This window comes from Meriones unguiculatus, chromosome 3, assembly GCF_030254825.1.
Source record: "Meriones unguiculatus strain TT.TT164.6M chromosome 3, Bangor_MerUng_6.1, whole genome shotgun sequence".
NCBI lineage: Eukaryota > Metazoa > Chordata > Mammalia > Rodentia > Muridae > Meriones > Meriones unguiculatus.
In genome coordinates this window covers 68,691,620-68,711,344 of record NC_083351.1, presented here as the reverse complement: position 1 = coordinate 68,711,344, position 19,725 = coordinate 68,691,620, and the positions used below count along the sequence as shown (strand labels likewise).

The 19,725-nt window shown below is 44.9% G+C and overlaps 1 protein-coding gene across 4 annotated transcripts in view; it reads left to right on the top strand.

Annotated features, from left to right (window-relative positions):
• Tmem178b (transmembrane protein 178B) overlaps positions 1–19,725 on the top strand; it is a 435,263-nt gene that overhangs the window by 345,442 nt on the left and 70,096 nt on the right. The window contains exon 4 of one of the 4 annotated variants that reach the window (XM_060380137.1): positions 7,561–7,786. The exons of the other annotated variants lie outside the window; for them this stretch is intronic. Within the exon in view, the coding sequence (XP_060236120.1) occupies positions 7,561–7,676 (116 nt within the window). The 3' untranslated portion in view covers positions 7,677–7,786. Of the gene's footprint in view, positions 1–7,560; positions 7,787–19,725 lie in introns of those variants that run through there. 4 annotated transcript variants of the gene reach the window in all.

Genomic DNA, 19,725 nt, shown 5'->3' with positions numbered 1-19,725 from the left:
TGTTCCTCGTGGCTTCTTGTCACCCCTACGACTTGAGTGCCTGAGATGCGTTGTACGTACCAAAGCCTGAAGGATGAGACCGAAGTTAGTGTATCAGACATCAGGCCAACCAGACCAGACCCCCCTAAGGAAGCCCCTGTGCTAGCTAAAGCACATTTCCACTGGGCAGGTGGAGTGTTCAGGCAGATTTTAATTTAGTACTCCTGCTCCCCCATGAAACTGAAATTTAGAGAACTGGCTGAAACTAGAGAACTTAGGAACAAAACCTAAATGCAGTCCATGCATTGGAGAGTGAGGTTCTCCTTGGGCCCAGAGCTACACCTGCACCTCACTATGGATAGAGTGGTAAATCCTGGCAAGCCCAATCTGTTTAGTGGTTCATACTGTGCCAAGCCTAGGGGACAGTAACCTTGGAGAGATTTTAAGAACACAACCCTGGAGGTCCAAGTAGATTCGCTCCGGTGAACAAACTTTTCATCTGACAGAACTTAGATTGCTGTCATGGAGGGGCCATTGCTTGTATTTCATTACCATGTCAAAAGTTTAGGAGTTAGAAATTAGAAAATGAATGTCTGCAAAGCTGATGTGCTTTTCTGACACTCGGGAGACTATCCCACAACTAAGCCACTTTCCCAGTTGGAGCAGGCTTTTACCTCATGTCCCGATTTGGGGCTTGGAAAATGCACGAACTCTATGTCCAGACACTATCAAAAGGTCAAGAGTATCCAAGATGTGGACAGGCAAAGGCAAGCATCCCTCCTTCAGCGAACCATTTAAACCCACCAAATGCTTGTTAGTTATCTAATAGACAACCAGATATTAAGTATCTACTAAGTCCTGTGTACTGTAGAAGATGAAACTATCCTAGCTCTGCAGTTGCTTCCAGTCTTTGAGAAGAGTTGACACCTAGTTCACGTAGTGTGACAAACTAGATGTTTCCCTTTTCATTGCCAACGCCTTTAAATGCAGAATGTGGAGGAAGAGGATGGTGGTGGTGCTGGTGGTGCTGGTGGTGCTGGTGGTGGTGGTGGTGCTGGTGGTGGTGCTGGTGGTGGTGGTGGTGGTGGTGGTGCTGGTGGTGGTGCTGGTGGTGGTGGTGGTGGTGGTGCTGGTGGTGATGGTGGTGGTGATGGTGGTGGTGCTGGTGGTGGTGCTGGTGGTGATGGTGGTGGTGGTGGTGCTGGTGGTGGTGGTGCTGGTGTTGGTGGTGGTGGTGGTGCTGGTGGTGGTGGTGCTGGTGTTGGTGGTGTTGGTGGTGGTGGTGGTGATGGTGGTGGTGGTGATGGTGATGGTGATGGTGGTGGTGATGGTGGTAGTGGTGATAAGTGAATTCTAGTGTCTTGAAAAGGTGCTGATCTCCTGGAAAAGGTGGACAGAGGACTATGGCAGAGGTGTCTTAGACAGGGTTATCATTGCTGTGATGAAACACCATGACCAAATCAACTTGGGGGTAAAAAATAACCTTACTTTAGCTTACACTTCCACATCACACTATTCTTCATTGAAGGAAATCAGGACAGGGAACTCAAACAGTGCAGAAGCTCAGAGTCAGGAGCTGATGCAGAGGCCATGCAAGGGTGCTGCATACTGGCTTGCTCAGCCTGCTTTTTTACAGAACCCAGGACCATAAGCCCAGAGGTGGCCCGACCCACAATGGGCAGGGCCCTCCCCCACTGATCACTAATTAAGAAAATGCTTGCCCATATCCTGCTTTTATGAAAGCATTTCCTCAATTGAGGCTTCCTACCTGCACTAGCCAGTACACCTGGGCAACATTTTACACTTTGTAGAGCTTTAAAGGCAAGATAAGGTCTCATTTGAACTTCAGCTTCATTCAGGAGACACAGAGGGGGGAAGGGAAGAGAAGCAACTGCTCTGAGTCAAAGGCAAACGCCATGCAGGGTTCTTTCCTTCTTCCCAGCAGCCTTTAAGGTCAGTATTCCCACCCTCGTTTTGCAGATCAACCTAGAGAGCCTTCAGACTAGCTCAGATTTGTGCAGTCAAGTAAGTGACAGAGCCTTACAATGTCATCATACTATTTGGTCTTTCTTCTGTGTTCCTAGCTGTTACAGGGGGTGGAGAAGATCAGTACTGGGGAAGTGCACCTGGGATGAGGAAAGAGGCCTGAAGGCTTGACCAGCAGGCCAGACACTAAAGAATCCCTGACATCCACCCCAAGAAGGGCCCTCCTCCAGTCTCACCTGCCAGAAGCTGATGTTTGCTTGGGATGTTCGCTTCCGATGGGACAGTAGAAGGAGCGTCACCAGTAGCGTCAAGTGTCAGTGCAGGGAAGGTCACCTGGAGTGAGACTCCGAATTAAACTTCTGTAACCTTAGTCAGTCTTATCCTTCTCGTAGCTGTCTCCCCACCTTGTGAAACTATGTGCCTTGTAAAGTGGTTGTGAGAAGTAAATGCTCCGATGTGTGAACGCTTAGACCCAGCCTGGCACCTGGTGAGTCCTTCAGACAATGGTGTGGTCACCAACTCAATCTTCTTTGCACTTCCTGACACTTGCTAAAAGAGCTTCAGGGCTTTGCTCAAGGACGCTGGGTTCCTGGAGCTATGGTTCAAACTCAAACTCACTTCACTATCTTGCAGTACTGTCCTGCAAATAGTAATTAGCTCAGTTATTTATGATGAGATTTATGATCTTCAAATAATTTGTAACACGCTAGAGTAAGAGATGACCCCCTCCAAGATATGTCACCCATATGTGCCAATGCTGGTGTTCTTGGGGCAGCAGAAGAGGAAGTAGCCAAGTCTGTTCTGATATATGCCTTAGAGAGACAGGAAATGGGACTAGCTTAGGGATCTACTTCTTCATGTTTTGAAACAAAAGACAATGTTTGGGGCTCTTGACAAGGTGTAACCCCCACTTACATCGCCTGCAGTTCTGCTCTCACTCAGGGCCTCTCAGAGTTCTGCCTCATTCCCACCATCAGAGCCATTGCTTTACCAAATCAACTGCCCCATCTGCTTCACCTGCCACTTGCTCTTGAGACACCTCTTCCTGTTCTCCATTGTCCCTGAAACTTTTGTCTTTGTGATAACATACTGAGGTTTTCCCCTTTCTCTGTGCCTTTTTTGGTTTTGTTGTTGTTGTTCTTGGGCCTTTGCTTGAATTCTAAATGTGGACTTTTGTCATTCCTTTTTCTCTACAAAAACATTTCCTTATCAAAAACACCCCCAACACACACAAACACACAAACACACACACACACACACACACGTGTGTGTGTGTGCACACAGGCATGTACAATACAAACACACAATACATACAACCACAATGCAAACACATAATACATATACACAAACACATAAAATATACACAACACACACAAACACAATATATATACACAAACACATAAAATGCACAATACACACACAATGCGCACGCACACACACACACACACAAACTTGTGCATGTAAGTCAGGTTCATGTATATGGAACAGTCTTCTGAGCACAGGCCTCATGTATTTTGTCACACACATTTCTACATTTCTCAAATCCCAGTCATGCCTTCAATTAGAATTGCCTTTTCTCTGCACACATTACACACGTGCTTTTGGAGTTTTAAACACACGAAAACATTTGGGTTACTATAGACACCCAGCACATACTACCTCCCATTCTCTCCCTTCCCCCAAGGAAGCGCTCCTTTTTGACATCTGAAGACTCAGGCTGTTCCTTGTGTAATTTTTCATGCTTCGTTTTCACCTTCACCTTCCTATCAATTGTCAACAGCTGCCAACATTTTCTTCACAATGTTCTCTGTGGCCCATTCCTTTGCCTCCTCTCCTCAAGCTCCATCTGGGCTGTTATTGAAACTGCAGTATTTTGGGAGTCATTTAGCTCTGGATAGAAATCTCTACCCCGCCCCCAGTTGGTCGCCGGTCTCTGAGCCTGCATTTCTCCTTTGTGAAATTGAGGTAGCGCTTCCAACCCTGTTGGGATTATTGTGAAGATGAAATGAGATAATATCCTGTAAAAGCATCTACCCCCCCCCAACAAGAATTTCATAAGTGCTCATTTCCCTGCTTTGCACTGAATTCATTTTTTAAAACCTACCTCTTTCCTAAAATATGCTAATTACATAGCATTTCTTGATGAAAAATTTTCTGTGGCTCCCTCATGTTTACAGAATAAAATTCCTTGCCCCCAGGCTGGAGTTCTTGTCAGGAACAGTCTTGTGTCACGTACCTTCAGCCACACACCTGGTGTCACACTCGGATAGACCTCCTAGCAACACCTGACCTGGGCTTCCTTCCTCTGTGTGTTGAAGTCCTGTGCCTTCCTCACAGCTCAGCATAGACTCAGCATCTTCCAGAGACTCTATGCCTGAGCTCAGAACGTTGGATGGCGCTGCCCTCATTGTGAGCACCCAAGCACGGCTTTCTAGTCATTTCCTACCACCCTGGGGTGAAACCTGTCAAGTGGCAAACTGCCCCTTCTTTGCTGCCTACTTTAGTTGTCAACTATCATCTTTATTTTAAGCCTTACTGTGGTTTCAGGTAGATTTGATTTAGGTTCTTTCTGCTAAAAATGACATAAATCAAAGTTAGCCATTTCCTCTAACAGTTTGAACACTGTTGTGTCTATAATTTCTCTGATTTTTCAACTGAATTCAACTCAGTTACTGTTACCTGAGGGCCTACTTGTACGTTAGGCACTGTGCCACTGTCACCCAGACACAACTAATAACATGTATGCCCAGCCCCTGTCCTTACAGGACAACCAGGTCACCTTGGAGACAGATAGGTTTTCAGATGAAGAGAGTGACAGGTGGGTGATGTCATAGAGAGCATAGTAAGGAGAATAGGGGAGACTCACGGGATTCTAATGTTGAAGGTGAAGGTGGAATCCAGGAAACATGCCCATTCTCAATCCCCTTAAGCATTCCATATCCATCTAGTAAATGAAGCAGCTTTGGCCTGGTCCCGGCAACCTTCCATAAGTTCAAGCCCAGGTCTTTATTCAGCCCAGTGTAGGATTTTTTTTAACTTTTATTAATTACACTTTATTCATTTTGTATCCCCCCCCCCAGTGTAGGATTTTTATATATCACCATGCAACTAAAGTCTGTGGTGACTGAAGCAAACATTCCCTTTTACCTAAAACTTAGTGTTTTAGGAGCTTTCTATGAAGCTAAAGTGTGAGTCTGTGTGATATTTGACCCCCATACTCTGCCATGTGGACCCCAGAAAGGAAGGAATCCCAAGGCTGTGTTCTTCCATGGCAACCCTGACAAACCCCAGCTGCTTCTCCTCAGAGATGCCACGACACTCTCACTTCTAATTTACTTAAAAATAACAGATAATTAATTAAAATGCTCTCTGTGGCTCAGCTTTTAACATTAGCAGTTAAGCTCCATGAAAATCACATTTCCCAGAAGCCTCTGGGATACAGCTTCTCTGGCTTCTGACTTAGCATGGCTAAGTTGTTGGGATGGCCTCTCTTCTCAGCCTTCTCATTTAAGATGTGTGAATAGGAAATGTCTCTGCTCACCTCAGGAGGATGCTGACTAAAAGTCTGTGTCTTTTCAAGGCTTTCTTTCCCACAGGGGAAGAGATGACTGCCTTCCCTAAGTGGTGAGCTTGTGAGGAGGTCAAACGATGGGGCCCAGACACAAGTCTCCTCCCCTAATCCACTCCCCAGTGGCATAGACTACCTAGGAGGCTTACTCTTTTTTCTTTCTTTTTCTGGTCTGCTGGTATGACTCGGCAATTCTGGATGATACCTGCTCTGTAGATCCAAATGTTTCTTCAGACAAATCATTCTAAAATGGAAGCATTTGGAGAGGTGTTAGCGAGGCTGGCTGCAGCCAGGGTCTAGCTGCCATTGCCCCTGTCATACAAGCCTTTTCAATAATAAACGTACATAGTGCTGCCAGCCCCCAGCCCATCACAAATGAGGGGTGTCTCCTCTTGTTACAGTTTGAAGTTAGGTAGGGATAATGTAGAGAGTGAATATACCATCCCCCAGAGCCCCGAGAGGAAGTAGAGCAAGGAAGCTTGCCAGATAGAGACCCATTTTCAGCTAGCATGGTGGAGGGAGGGGAGCCCTCTGGGAGCTGAGGCACTCTGGGCTTTCATGGGTTCTCCTCTGGAAACCCATTTCTACTGCCCACTGGATTTAGATGCTGACCTGTTGAGAAGCTATTACTATCCTGCCTTCAATTCATTTTCTTTCTTAACCTCTATACCTTTCTCTTCCTGAAAATCCTGCTTCCTCCCAGTGGGAGTCATCTTTCCACCTGACATGGGTAGTGAGAGAAGTTAAGGGCACTTGTGACAGGCCCCTTAGCTCTGTGAAGAAGCCAGTAAAGATGATTTATACATTAGACTCCATGTCTAAAGAGCGCCCTGAACCTTTTCAGGTCACATGTGATAAAGAGTGGGCCTATTCTCCTTCTCTCACCAGTTAGTTGACAAATTCTATTTAGCTATCACTAGGGCTGTGGACAATTAGGAGAACATTGACTGCACTCCATCTGAACAGGCAGGGCCCATGAACATGGAGTGGCTGTGGTGAGAGACAGGATAGCAAATGGCTAGAGCGTGGGTTTGATCCTGGCCCTGCTGCCTTTAGCTATGTAACCTCTCTGTGCTTAAGTTTCCTCATCTAACTCACATAAAGTTTCCTGGAAAATTTAAAAGGCTAATATTTCTAAAATACACAAAATAATGTTTATCAAATACGTATGTGTATATATGTATTTATACAAATACACATATGTAAATATTTTATCCATAAGTAGCTATATTTATATTTAGTAACTAACAGTGAAGATATGGGGAAAAAAATTACTTGAGTATAAATTTCCACTCAAAGAAAGGCCAAGGCCAACCTGAATGTACTGGGCAGATGGAAACATAAACCAAAGCAGGTGGCAGGCTTGGCTGATCTGGCTACCACTCCAGACTCTTCCTGTACTAATTAACATGGCATTGGTTGGATCAGATAGGACAAAAGCCAGAGAGAGTTCTTTCAGGATCCAATTTCTTCCAGACACTTAAACAGCTGGGCTCTATCCCTCCATGTTTCAAATCAAGGCAATTCAGAGCTAAGCCTCATGTGCACATTGATGTCAAATAATGACAATCTACCAACCGTGTCCATCATCCCTTCTGGGCATGTCAGGGGGTGAGAAGAAGGGTCATCTCTCCAGGAAGTTCAGATGGAATCTGTGATAGCCAGTCCTATGGCAAGTCAGAGAATAGACCCTTCCTTACCCCAGTGCCTGGAGTTGTAGGATCGATTATATAGAAAAGCCCTTAATATCTGGTCCTACCCCTGTACGTGAGGATATCAGAGCCCAGAGAGGTGAGGTGACCATCTAATTTTATAGGAAGGGATGAAGCCAACACACAGGTTTTCTGACTCTTAGTGGAGAACTCACCCCACTAAACCACACACTCATACATGGAGCAGCTCTCCTCTCAGGAAGCTGGTACAGGTTGACGCAGGAGGTTACAGTGCCATGAGAGGTCTGTGGGAAGCTGTCATTTCAAACATTGTTCCCCTTAAGAAACTCAGGCGGGTTTGCCTTCTGCCTCAAGATTCCCAGTCAGCTTCGTGGACCACTGTCAGCGGGATGAGGAGAAAAGAGAAGCAGGCAGGAAGATGGCATGCTCTAAGCGGCTGTCCTCGTGGAAGCTCACAAATCACAGTTTGAGACTGTTCCTTTCTGCACAGCTGTGGCTGCCACTCTGCTCGGTTGAGAAGCCAGTTGGATCCCACTAATTCTCAGCTCTAAACCAAGGCCCAGATGGATAAGAAGCTGCAAAGATTCACATGGAAAAATATGTGGTGCTACACTCTTAACTCGTTTCCTTTCCAGGATGCTTCTCCTCCCTCTGTGTGAATGCTCATACCAGATCTTCCTTCACAAAGCATGACGTGTCCAAGGTCAGGTGGGCAAAGCAGACTGGGCTGGAGATTGCTTCACTGTAGTACTTGTGTTTGCAGACGAGTATGGAAGAAGAAAATAGAATGGATAGTTCTCAGCTCTTTCTGCAGCAAAATAGTTTGAGGCTGAATGCTTGAGAACTTCAGATTAAATAACTTAATTCAACATAGAATTTCTTTATGAATATAAAATTAATTCATTTTATGTATTAATGTGTTATTATCTACATAGTGTGGATATATTAATATATTCATTGCATATATACTTGCACAGATACATATGTATACCCATTGTGTATAATCTCAAGTAATACAAAAATCATAGTATCTGATGTAGGCTTCAATAACTATTCCTGAATTCATCACTGAGACCACAGAATGGCTTCCTCATGAGAAAGAGCAGTGATGGTAGTTTAACCAAATGAAAAAAAGGAGAATGTGCCATGTAGATTAGAGGTTATAAAATTTGCCTCTTGATATCATTTAATAAATAAGTATAGGTAATCATTAAGGCTACCTCAGTATTCCAGAAGAACTACAGGGTCAGGTCTGTGGCAGCATTTCTACAAGCCCCACTCTGTAGTGAGAATTTTGTAATTTTGATTTCTTTAAAAACACAGAAATGGGGCTGGAGAGACGGCTCAGCAGTTAAGAGCACTGTCTGTTCTTCCAAAGGTCATGAGTTCAATGCCCGGCAACCACATGGTGGCTCACAACCATCTATAATGTGAACGGATTCCCACTTCTGGCAGATGTAAAGGCAGATAGAACACTCATATACATAAAATAAATAAATCTTTAAAAACAACCCACAGAAATGTTATGGGAATGTGTTTTTTGTTTTAGTGCCAGGTGTGGAAATGCAGGACTGCTTCACGGCAGCTGACTATGATTTGCCTCGTGCACTAGCAGGGGCGTGGTTTTGCCAGCTGCAGATTGTTCCTGAAAGTATGTGGCTTTTGGAATGCTGGGAACATTTCAGAGGACATGTAAATGCTAGGGCTTCGAGAGGCAGGGTGGCTGTTAGTGGCTGGTTGGTAGATGGTTGCTGTTTGTCAAGTAAGGCACGTTGCAAAGAAACGAGAAGAAGAAATTGATATCCTGACGGAGAAGAATGCAATAGAAGAAGTAGTCTAATGATAACTTCACTGCCTTTCCCCTCTGTCTTTTTTTTCTCTCTCTCCTATCTAGCGTTAGGGAGTTAATAAGGATGGAGAAAAGTGGAAGAGAGAAAAAAGGAACCCACAAAATAGGAAGAGTCCAGTTTTGCCGTCTTGCATGCTTATTCCAACACTCTTTGTAATCCCGAAAACCTTGAAGCAGCATGAGCACCCATCAGCGGAAGCATGCTAAATTTGGCACATACAGTGTAAGCCACTTTCCACTTAAAACTTCATGGGTCTTGAGGACCTGGCTCGGTCAATAAAATGCCTGCTGCCTACCACCATGAGGACCTGAGTTTGAATCCCCACCAACCACATAAACTCCTGATGTGGCATCTTTGATCACAATGCCTGGGGAGCAGACAGGTGGATATCTGGAGCTCCTTGGCCAGCCAGTCTAGTCAATCTGTGAGCTCTAGATTCAGTGAGACTCTGGCTCAGAAACCAAGATGAAATGTGGTTGAGGAATATACCCTACATCGACCTCTGCCTTCCACATGTATGTATACATACACACACACACACACACACACACACACACACACACTGATGTGAACATAGAATTCTGGCAGAAGCCTGTTTAGTAGTAGAACCAAGGTGCAGAACAGTCAGGATACTCTTGTAGGGAAGATGCCTGTATTAGCGTATCTGAAACCTTTGGCCATGGATATCACAGGGGGAGGGTAGCAGGGGAATTGAGACATCTAGCCAAGTAGTATATAAATCCCTAAATTCGTTTTCACTTTCCTCTCAAGTCAATTTATAATTAAGAAAAATGAGCTCAATGTAAGATTTTGAAAAAGGCCTCTGAATCAAACTGTGTAACTCTTCTCAGTGTTTATCTTCTTTTGTATTCCTGATGAAACCCACTGGCAAGGCAGACTTCTTCATAGACCCAGTGTTGTCTGTCACATGACCCTACATGACATGGTGACCTCTGGGAGTTCAAAGTCAAATTCATTTTCAAGAAAAGTCTGTGTAATTTGGGATGTCTGGTTTGGAAGATATGCACAGAATAAAGCATCCTGAGTATCTTTTCCCGGGTTTCTGTTGAGCACAGGAGCTCTGGGCTGGCATTTACCCTGGGCTGAGCCACGGGAGAATGAAGTTGCTGACAGAGATGGAAACAGCAGCTACACTTCTTGCCTGTCCTTAAGAACCATTTTTCTTCCACCTCACTTAAAGCTTTCCATTTCTAATATTATACCTTACATACAGAAAGCAATTTTAACTTCTCTAAGCTTTTTCATATGTATTATTATCGCTCTTCAAAATAATCCTGTAGAGAAGGTATTATTCTGATGCTGAATTTCTGAAAAACTAAAAATGCTTCCCGAAACCCAAGGTACCAATTGAATCACAAGTAGAAATAGTTCATGCAGGGGTGTGTGAGTTCTCGAGTGTACAACACACAGAGACACAGAGAGAGAGAGAGAGAAAGAGAGAGAAAGACAGAGAGAGAACCAGGGACTTGGTAGATCAGGTATGTGTCTATTTTATTTTACTCTTAAGTTTCAAGGTCTATATGAAATATAGAAATATACAAAAATATAGACATATGTGAAATAAAAACCCCATAGGTTGAAATCCTCTGTGTGCAGCCCAGAAGGACACACTTCCTCCACCACCACTTGGTCCTTGAGAAGGTTAAACCAGCTGAACACAAACTCAACACAGAAGGCAGTTTCTAGAATTGGCTGTTGAGTTGCCTGTTTGAGATGGTGGAAACTTTAGGGGTTCAGAAGAGCTGTGGATTATCTTGTGCAGGGTACACTGGGGAAAAGCCCCTTGGGATGTTCAGTATGTGAGCCGGACCTTAAAGGATAACTTCAAGGACTCCACGGTAACTGGGTAGCAGATCAAAAGGTCTGGATTGGGACAACGACACTTTGACCTTGGTCATTCCTCACTGTAAGGAAATGCTTCGGCCATTGCTCTACGTTTGCTCAGCCCATTAGATGTTTGCAGAAGTTGTTAAAGTTGTTAAAGGTGTAAATGCCACCAGGGCCAGTGATTTTGTAACACCAGCTATGCACGTGGAGCAGGAATGAGCACAGACAACACAGGTGAGAGAGACTACATGGACAAGGAACCTCCGCATCCCAAGCAGCTGTTATTTTATATGGGTCCATTTTAATGTCTGTTCAGGCTATGGACTGGCCTCCAAGTCTAGAAACATACAAGTGTGTTTGTGTGTCTGTGTGTGTGTGTGTTCAGGAACACATGTATGCATATGTGTGGACCTTTAAGGAGCATCTCAGATGGTATTCTCTAGAACACTTTTTACCACCCTTGAGACCTCTCACTATCTCAGAGATCATCAACTAAGCTAGACTGGCAGACCCCTGAGCTCCAGGGGTCCTCCTGTTTGTACCTCCCCAGTGCCTGAATCACAAGCTTGTGCCACCAGGCCCAATGTTAATGTAAGTTCTGGGGGCTGAACTCAAATCCTCAAGCTCACAAGACAAGAGCTTTGCCAGCTGGGTCATCTGCCCCACCCTGGCAGTCTTGTTTTACTACATTGTTTTACATATTAAAATGTAATTCTAGTAAACCAATTAGTGTCTATCTACCTGCTGTATCAGTTTGCTAGGAACAGTGTAATGATAACAACAAAAAGCACAGGTGGAGTGGGTTTTACAATAAAAATTTATTTTCATTGTTCTAGAGTCTGAAAGTTCAAGGTCAGGAGATAGCAGCATGAACTGTTGTTGTACTGTGTTATTTAGTGAATGACCTCCAGGGGAAAGTCAATACCTGTTCACTGCAAACAGGATCTCTTTTCTCTCCTTAAAAAAAAAAAAAAATAGTTCTTTGAGAATTTCATACAATGAGTTTTGACATATTCATTCCATCTTCCAACTTCTCCTAGATCCAGCCTCCTTACCTACCCAACTTTTTATTTTCATCTATCAAGTCCAATTTTTGTGTTGCCCATGTACTCATGGACATATGGCTTTCTGCTGGAATGCAGTGGCAGGCCTACCAGGGGCCACACTCTTAGAGAAAACCGACTCTCTTAAGCTCCTCATTGAGGGGTAGGACTTGATGTCCACTTGCCTTTGCCATGATAGTGTTTGTTCTGGCTTGAACATGTTTGGATCCTGTGCAAGCTGTCACGAGCTCTGTGAGTTCATATATGCAGCTGCCCTGTTGTATCCAGAGGACACTGTTTTTCTTGTCTCCTCAGTCTCCAGCTCTTACTGTCTCTCCCTCCCCTCTTCCACAGTGATCCCTGAGCCTTGAGAGGAGGGGATTAATATAGATATTCTACCTAAGGCCTAGCATTCTGCATTTTCTTTTCCTCTGCCCCTTGGATGCTTGTGGGGGTTCTATGGTAATTGCTGTAAATAGAAGCTCCTGTGATGGGGGTTGAGAGATGTACTAATGTTGGGAATGACAACAGGTCATTAGGAGTCAGTTTACAACTGTGTTCATTTAGCAGAATAACAGTAGGTTCTCCCTTAGGACAGATCCTATCTAGCTATACATTCTTGGCCCAACAATAGTACCAGGCACTGGTTTCATCATGCGGGGACTTAAATCCAATCAGAAGCTGGTTGGTTACTCCTATGATGTTTGAGCCACTAATTGCATCAGTGGGGGCAGGCAAGTCATACAAACAAAATATTTTTCAAACATTTTGTCCCATTGTTTATTGTACCCACAGGTGTCTGTCTAGCTTATGAATTTAAAAAAGGCTACCTGGGGTCTGGAGAAATGGATTAGCAGTTAAAAGTGCTTCATGCTCCTACAGATTACCCAGGTTTGGTTCCTCACACCCATGTAACAGCTCACTTATAACTCCAATTCCAGAAAGTCTGATTCCCAATTTGGGCTCTGCCAGTGCCAGGCACACAAGGTATATACATGTATACATGCAGAAAAAAAAATTTCTAGACCTGAAATAAAAATTTAAAAATAAATGTCTAACTCTATCCTCTCTAGAATTGATGCCAACTGCTAATAACCTAGTCATTATAGTTGCTTGACTTGGGATGCTGTGTTACTGCAGCATAAACATGACCGGGTATAGAACAGCCTTGTAATATAAAAATATAGCCTCTGGAATAAAAGGAAAAATCCCTTCTGTCCTGGCTGTTTCTGGATTCTGCTCCTGGCAGTGTCTCAGCCACGAAGACTTTTACAGCTTGCAGAAAGAGGCAATGAAGAGCCCCATCCCTTGCAGCATGCTCACTTCCCAAACACATCCAACATCTCTTGCCTCATCCCAGCAAGTCCCAAAGGCACCTTTGATGTAAAACCCTGTGACCTGCCTGTTGATGGCTGATGATGCAATGGTGTATAATTCAACCATAATTGATATTCCTTGCAGGTCTGAACATAGCTATAAAGTGTTCTCGAGAGCTGAATGCTGCCGGGGCATTTAATCTAAGCAAAGGAAGGATTTAGTGTACATCAGCTTCCCGGGATGAATGCTCTGTGCTGGGGAGGGATTTCTTTTTTCCCTGTGTGTTGATTTGCATCTCTGAAGTTTTAAAGATCAAATGAGGACTGAGGGGTGATCTTAGAGAAGTGGCTCTCGGGCACTCCCACATGCATTTCTGCAGCAACCTGAGGGCTTCTAGTCAGAACAGACACCCTCCCACCACACAGCAACAAGGGAGCAGGCCAGGGCTGGGGACACAAAGACGTCATCCCTCATTCCTGGGAGCAGAAAAATGCCACACAGATGGATCTTTTGCTCTAGAAAGCTGGAGGAATTGTGTGCCAGTGAGGTTTTGAGCACATCTTGGTCACACACAAAAAAATAGATATTTGGGAAAATGCCTATGCACACAATATGTAACTGATCTGGATTCTTGTAGGAGCCCTCATATGGGCCTTGGTTTCCTAGGAGATGGCTTCTTGAATTAGTAAGAGCATTCCTGCTGCCTAGCCTGAGGCCTAAATTTTGATGCGACTTCTCCACAGGCCCATTGCTGTGGCATTAACGGGTATGGAAACATGTGCTCCTCCTCCCCTTGCTTCGTAGGCTAACACAGCAACAAACAGAGGGGCGACACAATCTCGTTGGCCTCATGCACCTACAATTAGTGCTCAGAAGTGGCCTGAATGGGGAGTTCGTGCTATGGCTGCGCACACCAGCTTAAAAATTACCATAGCATGGTCATTAACCTCTAAGGCGGTGCTCAAAGTATTATTGGGTTGCTGGCTAGGTGTTCCCTGGGAACATTGCAGGGCGACCCAAGCATTAGCTGTTCCCAAACAACACTGTCCTGGCCTGGCATTTCTTAACATTGGCAACACATTCCACAGATCTGTATTTCTGTGTTGTCCTGAGTGAGGCATGATATTCAACCCGACTTATAAGCAGGGCTTCCAGGAGTCTGTCACCATGGTCTGCCTCTTGTCCTCAGAGGAGACAGCACAATCCTGAAAAATCCAGTAGAAAGGATGGTCAGTCAGTCTTCTCAGGGTTTCCAAATTTTAGTGCTGAGCATCTCACCTGCCAGACATTCCCTCCCATAACCCCCAGCTCATCTGGATGCTTGGCTACCCTAGAAGTGAAGTAATGTCTTGAAGGAGCAAAAGAAACCAGAGACTTGAGCAGATATTGGTTTGTGAGTGTCTTAGTCCATTTTTTGTTGTTGTTGTTGTTTTAGCAGAATATGGTCCTATGTGGTGGTAGTTAATGATAATTGTTGGCTTGGTGGGATTTTGAGGCTGGGTGAGATGTGGAGGCATCATGGAAACAAACCTCTGGGAACGCCTATGTCGAAGTTTCTCTAACTGTTGCCAGCATTCATCTATGAACTGGGGTCCTTTACTCAGCAAAAGAAAGCAAGATGAACACCAGCTTATCTCTCCCCCTTTCCCTCCTCTCCCCCTTCCCCCCCTTCTTCTCGACTAAGAACACAGTATGACCATATTCTTAGACTCCTTTCACCATGCCTACCCTGCCATGATGAACTGGATGTCCAAACTATAGTCCCAAATAAACCCTTCCTTCCTTAGGTTATTTTTGCCAGATATTCTGTTGTAGCAATGATGAAAGTTAACTAATACAGCTTCATATTGATTTCGCAGCCAGCAATAGGCCAGGTACATGACAGTGATACTAAAAGATTATAATGAAACTGAGAACCTCCTATCTCCTACTCCCATAGATTTTTGTGGTATTCTTGAAGTTACTATTTCAAAATGATGCATTTCTCGGGGTGTATGTACACTGCAAAGTGACATATAACTGCCTTAGACTGTGTGTTTACTGGCTCACAGTTCTGGAGGCTGCTTAGTCCAAAACCATGACAGCAACTTTTGGTGAGAGCCATTTTGCAGCATCACAGCAGTTGGAAGGACATTGTGTGGCCAGAGCAAATCTCTTTTCCTCTTCTTTTAAAAATAGTTTTGAACATTTTATATTTATGTGTATGGGTGTTTTGCCTGCCATGTGTATCTGGGCAGTTAGTATATGCAGTACCTACAGAAGCCAGAAGAGGGCACCAGATCCTCTGGGACTAGAGTTACAAAAGGTCCTGAGGGGTCATGTGTATGCTGGGAATCAAGCGCCAGTCCTGAAAGAGGAATCAGGCTCTCTTGACTGCTGAGCCATCTCTCCAGCCTCTTCTTGTCATAAGGATGCCACTCATCTGATTCTAATTACTCTTCCTGCAGCTCCAGCGTTAAATACCACTTACATATGAATTTCGGGATTCAGTTTCCAACACTTGAGTTTTGGGTGAAAATATGCACATGGTAGCCTTGGAGAGAATGCCCAGAGAACACCCGTGACATGCCATGCTCCTGGGATGGGAGGGCTATGAAGGAAACTTTCATTCTGCTCAGTCATTTATTAGGGCAATTTCTGGCCAGAGCAGAGCAGTTTTTGCTAGAGTGTGTAATGTAGTCCAAGAGGAAAAGCAAGTCGAAAGCAAGTGGAGGCAGAGACACACCAGGAAAACTGGAGGAAATAGCTGGGAAAGCACAAGGCCTTCTGGCCGCAGGGCAGCTTGGATGCCTAAACAGGAGAGGCTGTCAGAAAGCCAAGAAGTTACAACTAGGAGAGAGAACTATACTCTAGTATTTGGCAGCCAGAGAGACCTTCATTGGAGACAGCAGTAATGTGAAGGAGGTGGAGGGGAAAGCTGCATTTGGAGTAAGGACAGGAGTTAGGAGTTTGGGCAGGAAGTAGCCTCCTGTCCTTTGCCCTTACTGGACTAAGGGGCATCAGTTAGAGCAACAGTCTTAGAGCCCTGGCATAGGTTGTCCTTCTTGCAGGCAGGTGTGGACAACGCTCAGAGATAGGAGCATGTAGGACGGGGTGGTAAGCTGCAAAGTGACATTAGATGTGTGCTTCCTGGAAAAACCCAAGGTTGATGGCATGAATGGACGTGGGAGCTCTGGGTGAGCCATCACACAGCCGGTCGCTGTTGTGAGCTGTGCTTCCTGCTCACAGGTGGGGTTTACAAATGAGGGCACCAGACAGTATAGCTCTGCGGGGTGGCACTGCCTGCATGCCAGCAGGCCTTGTTAGTGCAAACTCTCAGGCCATAGCTTCTTGGAATGGTACCATATCTGATTCTATCTGGACTCCTGAACTCTGAGCTCGGGCCAGCAAGAATCCTGGCACTAAGAGGCTAATTAGTTTTTATTTCTCATTCCTGCCAGCTGGGGCTCACCAGCTGGGCTGGCTGCTTAGAGACTGTGTTGAGAAGTCCAAGGCTTCTTGCAGGGCCAGCGGGCAGGAGAGTTGGGACTGTGAGCCATTTTCAGCCAAAGGTATGGGCTTGTCATTAATAGAGCAGCCACTGGGCTTTGCTGTCCAAAAGATGGCCCACGTAGTGGCCCACCTAAAGCATTCCATGGTCTTCAAATGGCATAAGTCATAGGAATGCTTTCTCCCAGTGAAATTTCTCATGGAAACAGATCAAAGTAGAACAGTTCTGCTCAAACAGAGGAGAGACAGATGGGAGTCTCTCGTGCTCCTTCCCTCTTTCCTAGTGGCAGTTCTAAAACATCTACACCTGAAACTATTTGAAAACCGCTGGGGCAGGTGTTACTTTACAGGAAACCAGGGAAGAGCTCTCTGAGGATGACATTTGAATTGAGGACCAGAACAAGTGCACAGGCCCAGCTGTGGAGCATGCTACTCTGGTTGAAAATCACAGGGCACTCTCTGGCATAGCTACAGTGTAAGGCTGTGTGGTCAGGGTAAAACATTTGCTGTGATAGGTGAACAGTATCTACTCAGGATTCTCATTACAAATAAGATGAGAAATTTCAATTGCACTGCTAGAAGCTATTGAAGGTTTTTAACAGGAGAGAATCATAATTTGGCACGAGTTGTAAATTGCTATTGGCTCTCAGATGGGGAAGAAGTAAAAGTCAAAACGCCAGTGATCTATTCTGGGAACCAGGCTTGGGTGGTAGCACAGGATACCTTACAACTCAGAGGTGGAGCAGGTGGAGCTGCTCTGTATCAGGCACGGAGGCCCTGGGACCAGGGTTCCTGACCAGGCTTGGTCCCTGCCTCCCCTCCCTGGGAAGCTCTCCTCATCCAGCACTACTGTCTATATTGAAATTGCTCTAGCCACCCCCCATGGGTGTTTACTATTCATTAGATACTGCTACACCAGGGAGGGAACTTATCGCCTCCTCTTCAGCTCTCTGACTTCTCAGATGAAGGACCAAAGGCCCAGAGCTGATGACAATAAACTCATGTGCCTTAGTCCCCTCTTTGGTGGTTTTTTTGTTTTGTTTTGTTTTGTTTTTTGTTTTGTTTTGCCTTATTCTCAGTTTTTCATTTCTGCATCCCCACTACATCATAAATTGCTTTCTTCTGGCTTTTGTTTTAGTTTTAATTAAAGATTCTTTAGAGCAGGGGCCATAACTTATCCCCCCTTTTTTTCTCATCAACATCCAGCACAGTGATTGTGTCAAACAGAGGTTAAACAAATGTTTGTTGATTGGCTGCTCTGGTTCTATGAAGCCCACTGCAAAGGAACTATGCCCACTCCACCCATCATGGCAAAGCCCCTCTGTTTTCCAGACCCGATGTTGCTCACCAACCACTTGCAGCTATCACTGTCCGAAGCTGGCCCTTCTGTACCAGCCAGGCGACACTTGAAGTCACCAGGTATTACCAGTGCAGACAGAGGAAGCTCCACTCCAAAGGGAAGGATGACTTGAGGGTAGGGGTTCTGTCATGTAACTGTTTCACTATAACCACGACTATTACTGGGTTGCCACTGAAATACCAACTGCCTTTCTTGACCACCTTCTTGCCTCTCACTGAGTGCTCACAGGGAGCGGAGTGACAGAGTCTATTGGCACAGCCTTGGAGGCTGAGGTCTGATAGAGTGAACTTGAATAAGGACTCATTTCTAAAGCCTCCCTTCAAAGGTGAAGGGCGCTTTCTACCCCTGTGTGGATCTTGTCTCCCAAAGTCCCTCCAATTGTTTAGTGAAGAGGATGGTAAAGCTGTTAAGAAGACATATCTGTTTTCCAAAGTTTTTCTAAAGTCCTATGTGGTCTCTGGCACTGATAGAGCTTCGATTTATAAGGTACTGACTTGGTCCCCATGTCCAAACTCTCTGTCCTGGTAGAGATCCATGATTCTTAGTGTCCAAAACTGCCCCAAAGCAGATCAGACGTGAACTCACCCCACTGTTGGATAATGCTACACAAGTGTGTGTGTGTGTGTGTGTGTGTGTGTGCGCGCGCATACATATACACATATCCCATCCTGTCTTAGTTACCTTCCTACTGCCTGATCAAACGCCATGACTGAGGCAACCCTTAGGAGGGAGGGTTTATTTGGGCTTAAGTTTCCAGAGGGATGACTCCATGTGGGGAATCAGGACAGCAGACAGGCCTAACAGCTGGAGCAGCAAACTGAGAGCTCACATCTTAAACTAAAAACACAAGGAGAGAGAGTGACTGGGCATGCCACGTGGCCTTTAACCCTTAAAGCCCACCTCCATGTCTCCTCCAGTAATGATCCCATCTCCTAAATCTATCCAAACAGTGCCACCAACTGCAGACCAAACAGTCAAGCACCTGAGCCCATGGGAGGCATTCCCATTCAGAACAGCACATGTCTGAAGTCTACATGTTAGAAAACTGTACAAATTGCATGCTGACTAATAGACTTCCAGGTCAGCAGCTGGAAGACCATATCCATCATACTTGAGACATGAGCAGGCTGCTTTGATTTGCTAGAATTCAGATTGTGAGACTCTTATGTCAAGACACATCTCTCTTTCCTCTGCTTATGGACAAAAGATTCTGACCTGGAAAGTCTCTACTGAGACTTCATCATCTTGAGAGCTATTAGATGGTCTCCTTTGAGCCCCAGGACATAGGATCAGTGATCTAGGGTGCTTCGTGGCTCCTGCAAGTCTGGGGTACTATTCTCATGAGTGAGGCTTATGTGTATTGTTGCTGTTGTTGGACATGAAGTCAAGAACTCGTAGCCTGGCATATATATACACATGTGAACTGCACATACATGCATACACATATGCCCAATGCTTATTTACATAAGCATTGATAAGCACATAAACACACATGCACACATATTTACAGTGTGACACATACACGTGTATTTTAGCCATATGGCACTTGTGCCCAAGTTATCCTGATGCCTTACCTTCCATTTTCTCTACAAATAATATTTTTTATTGAAGA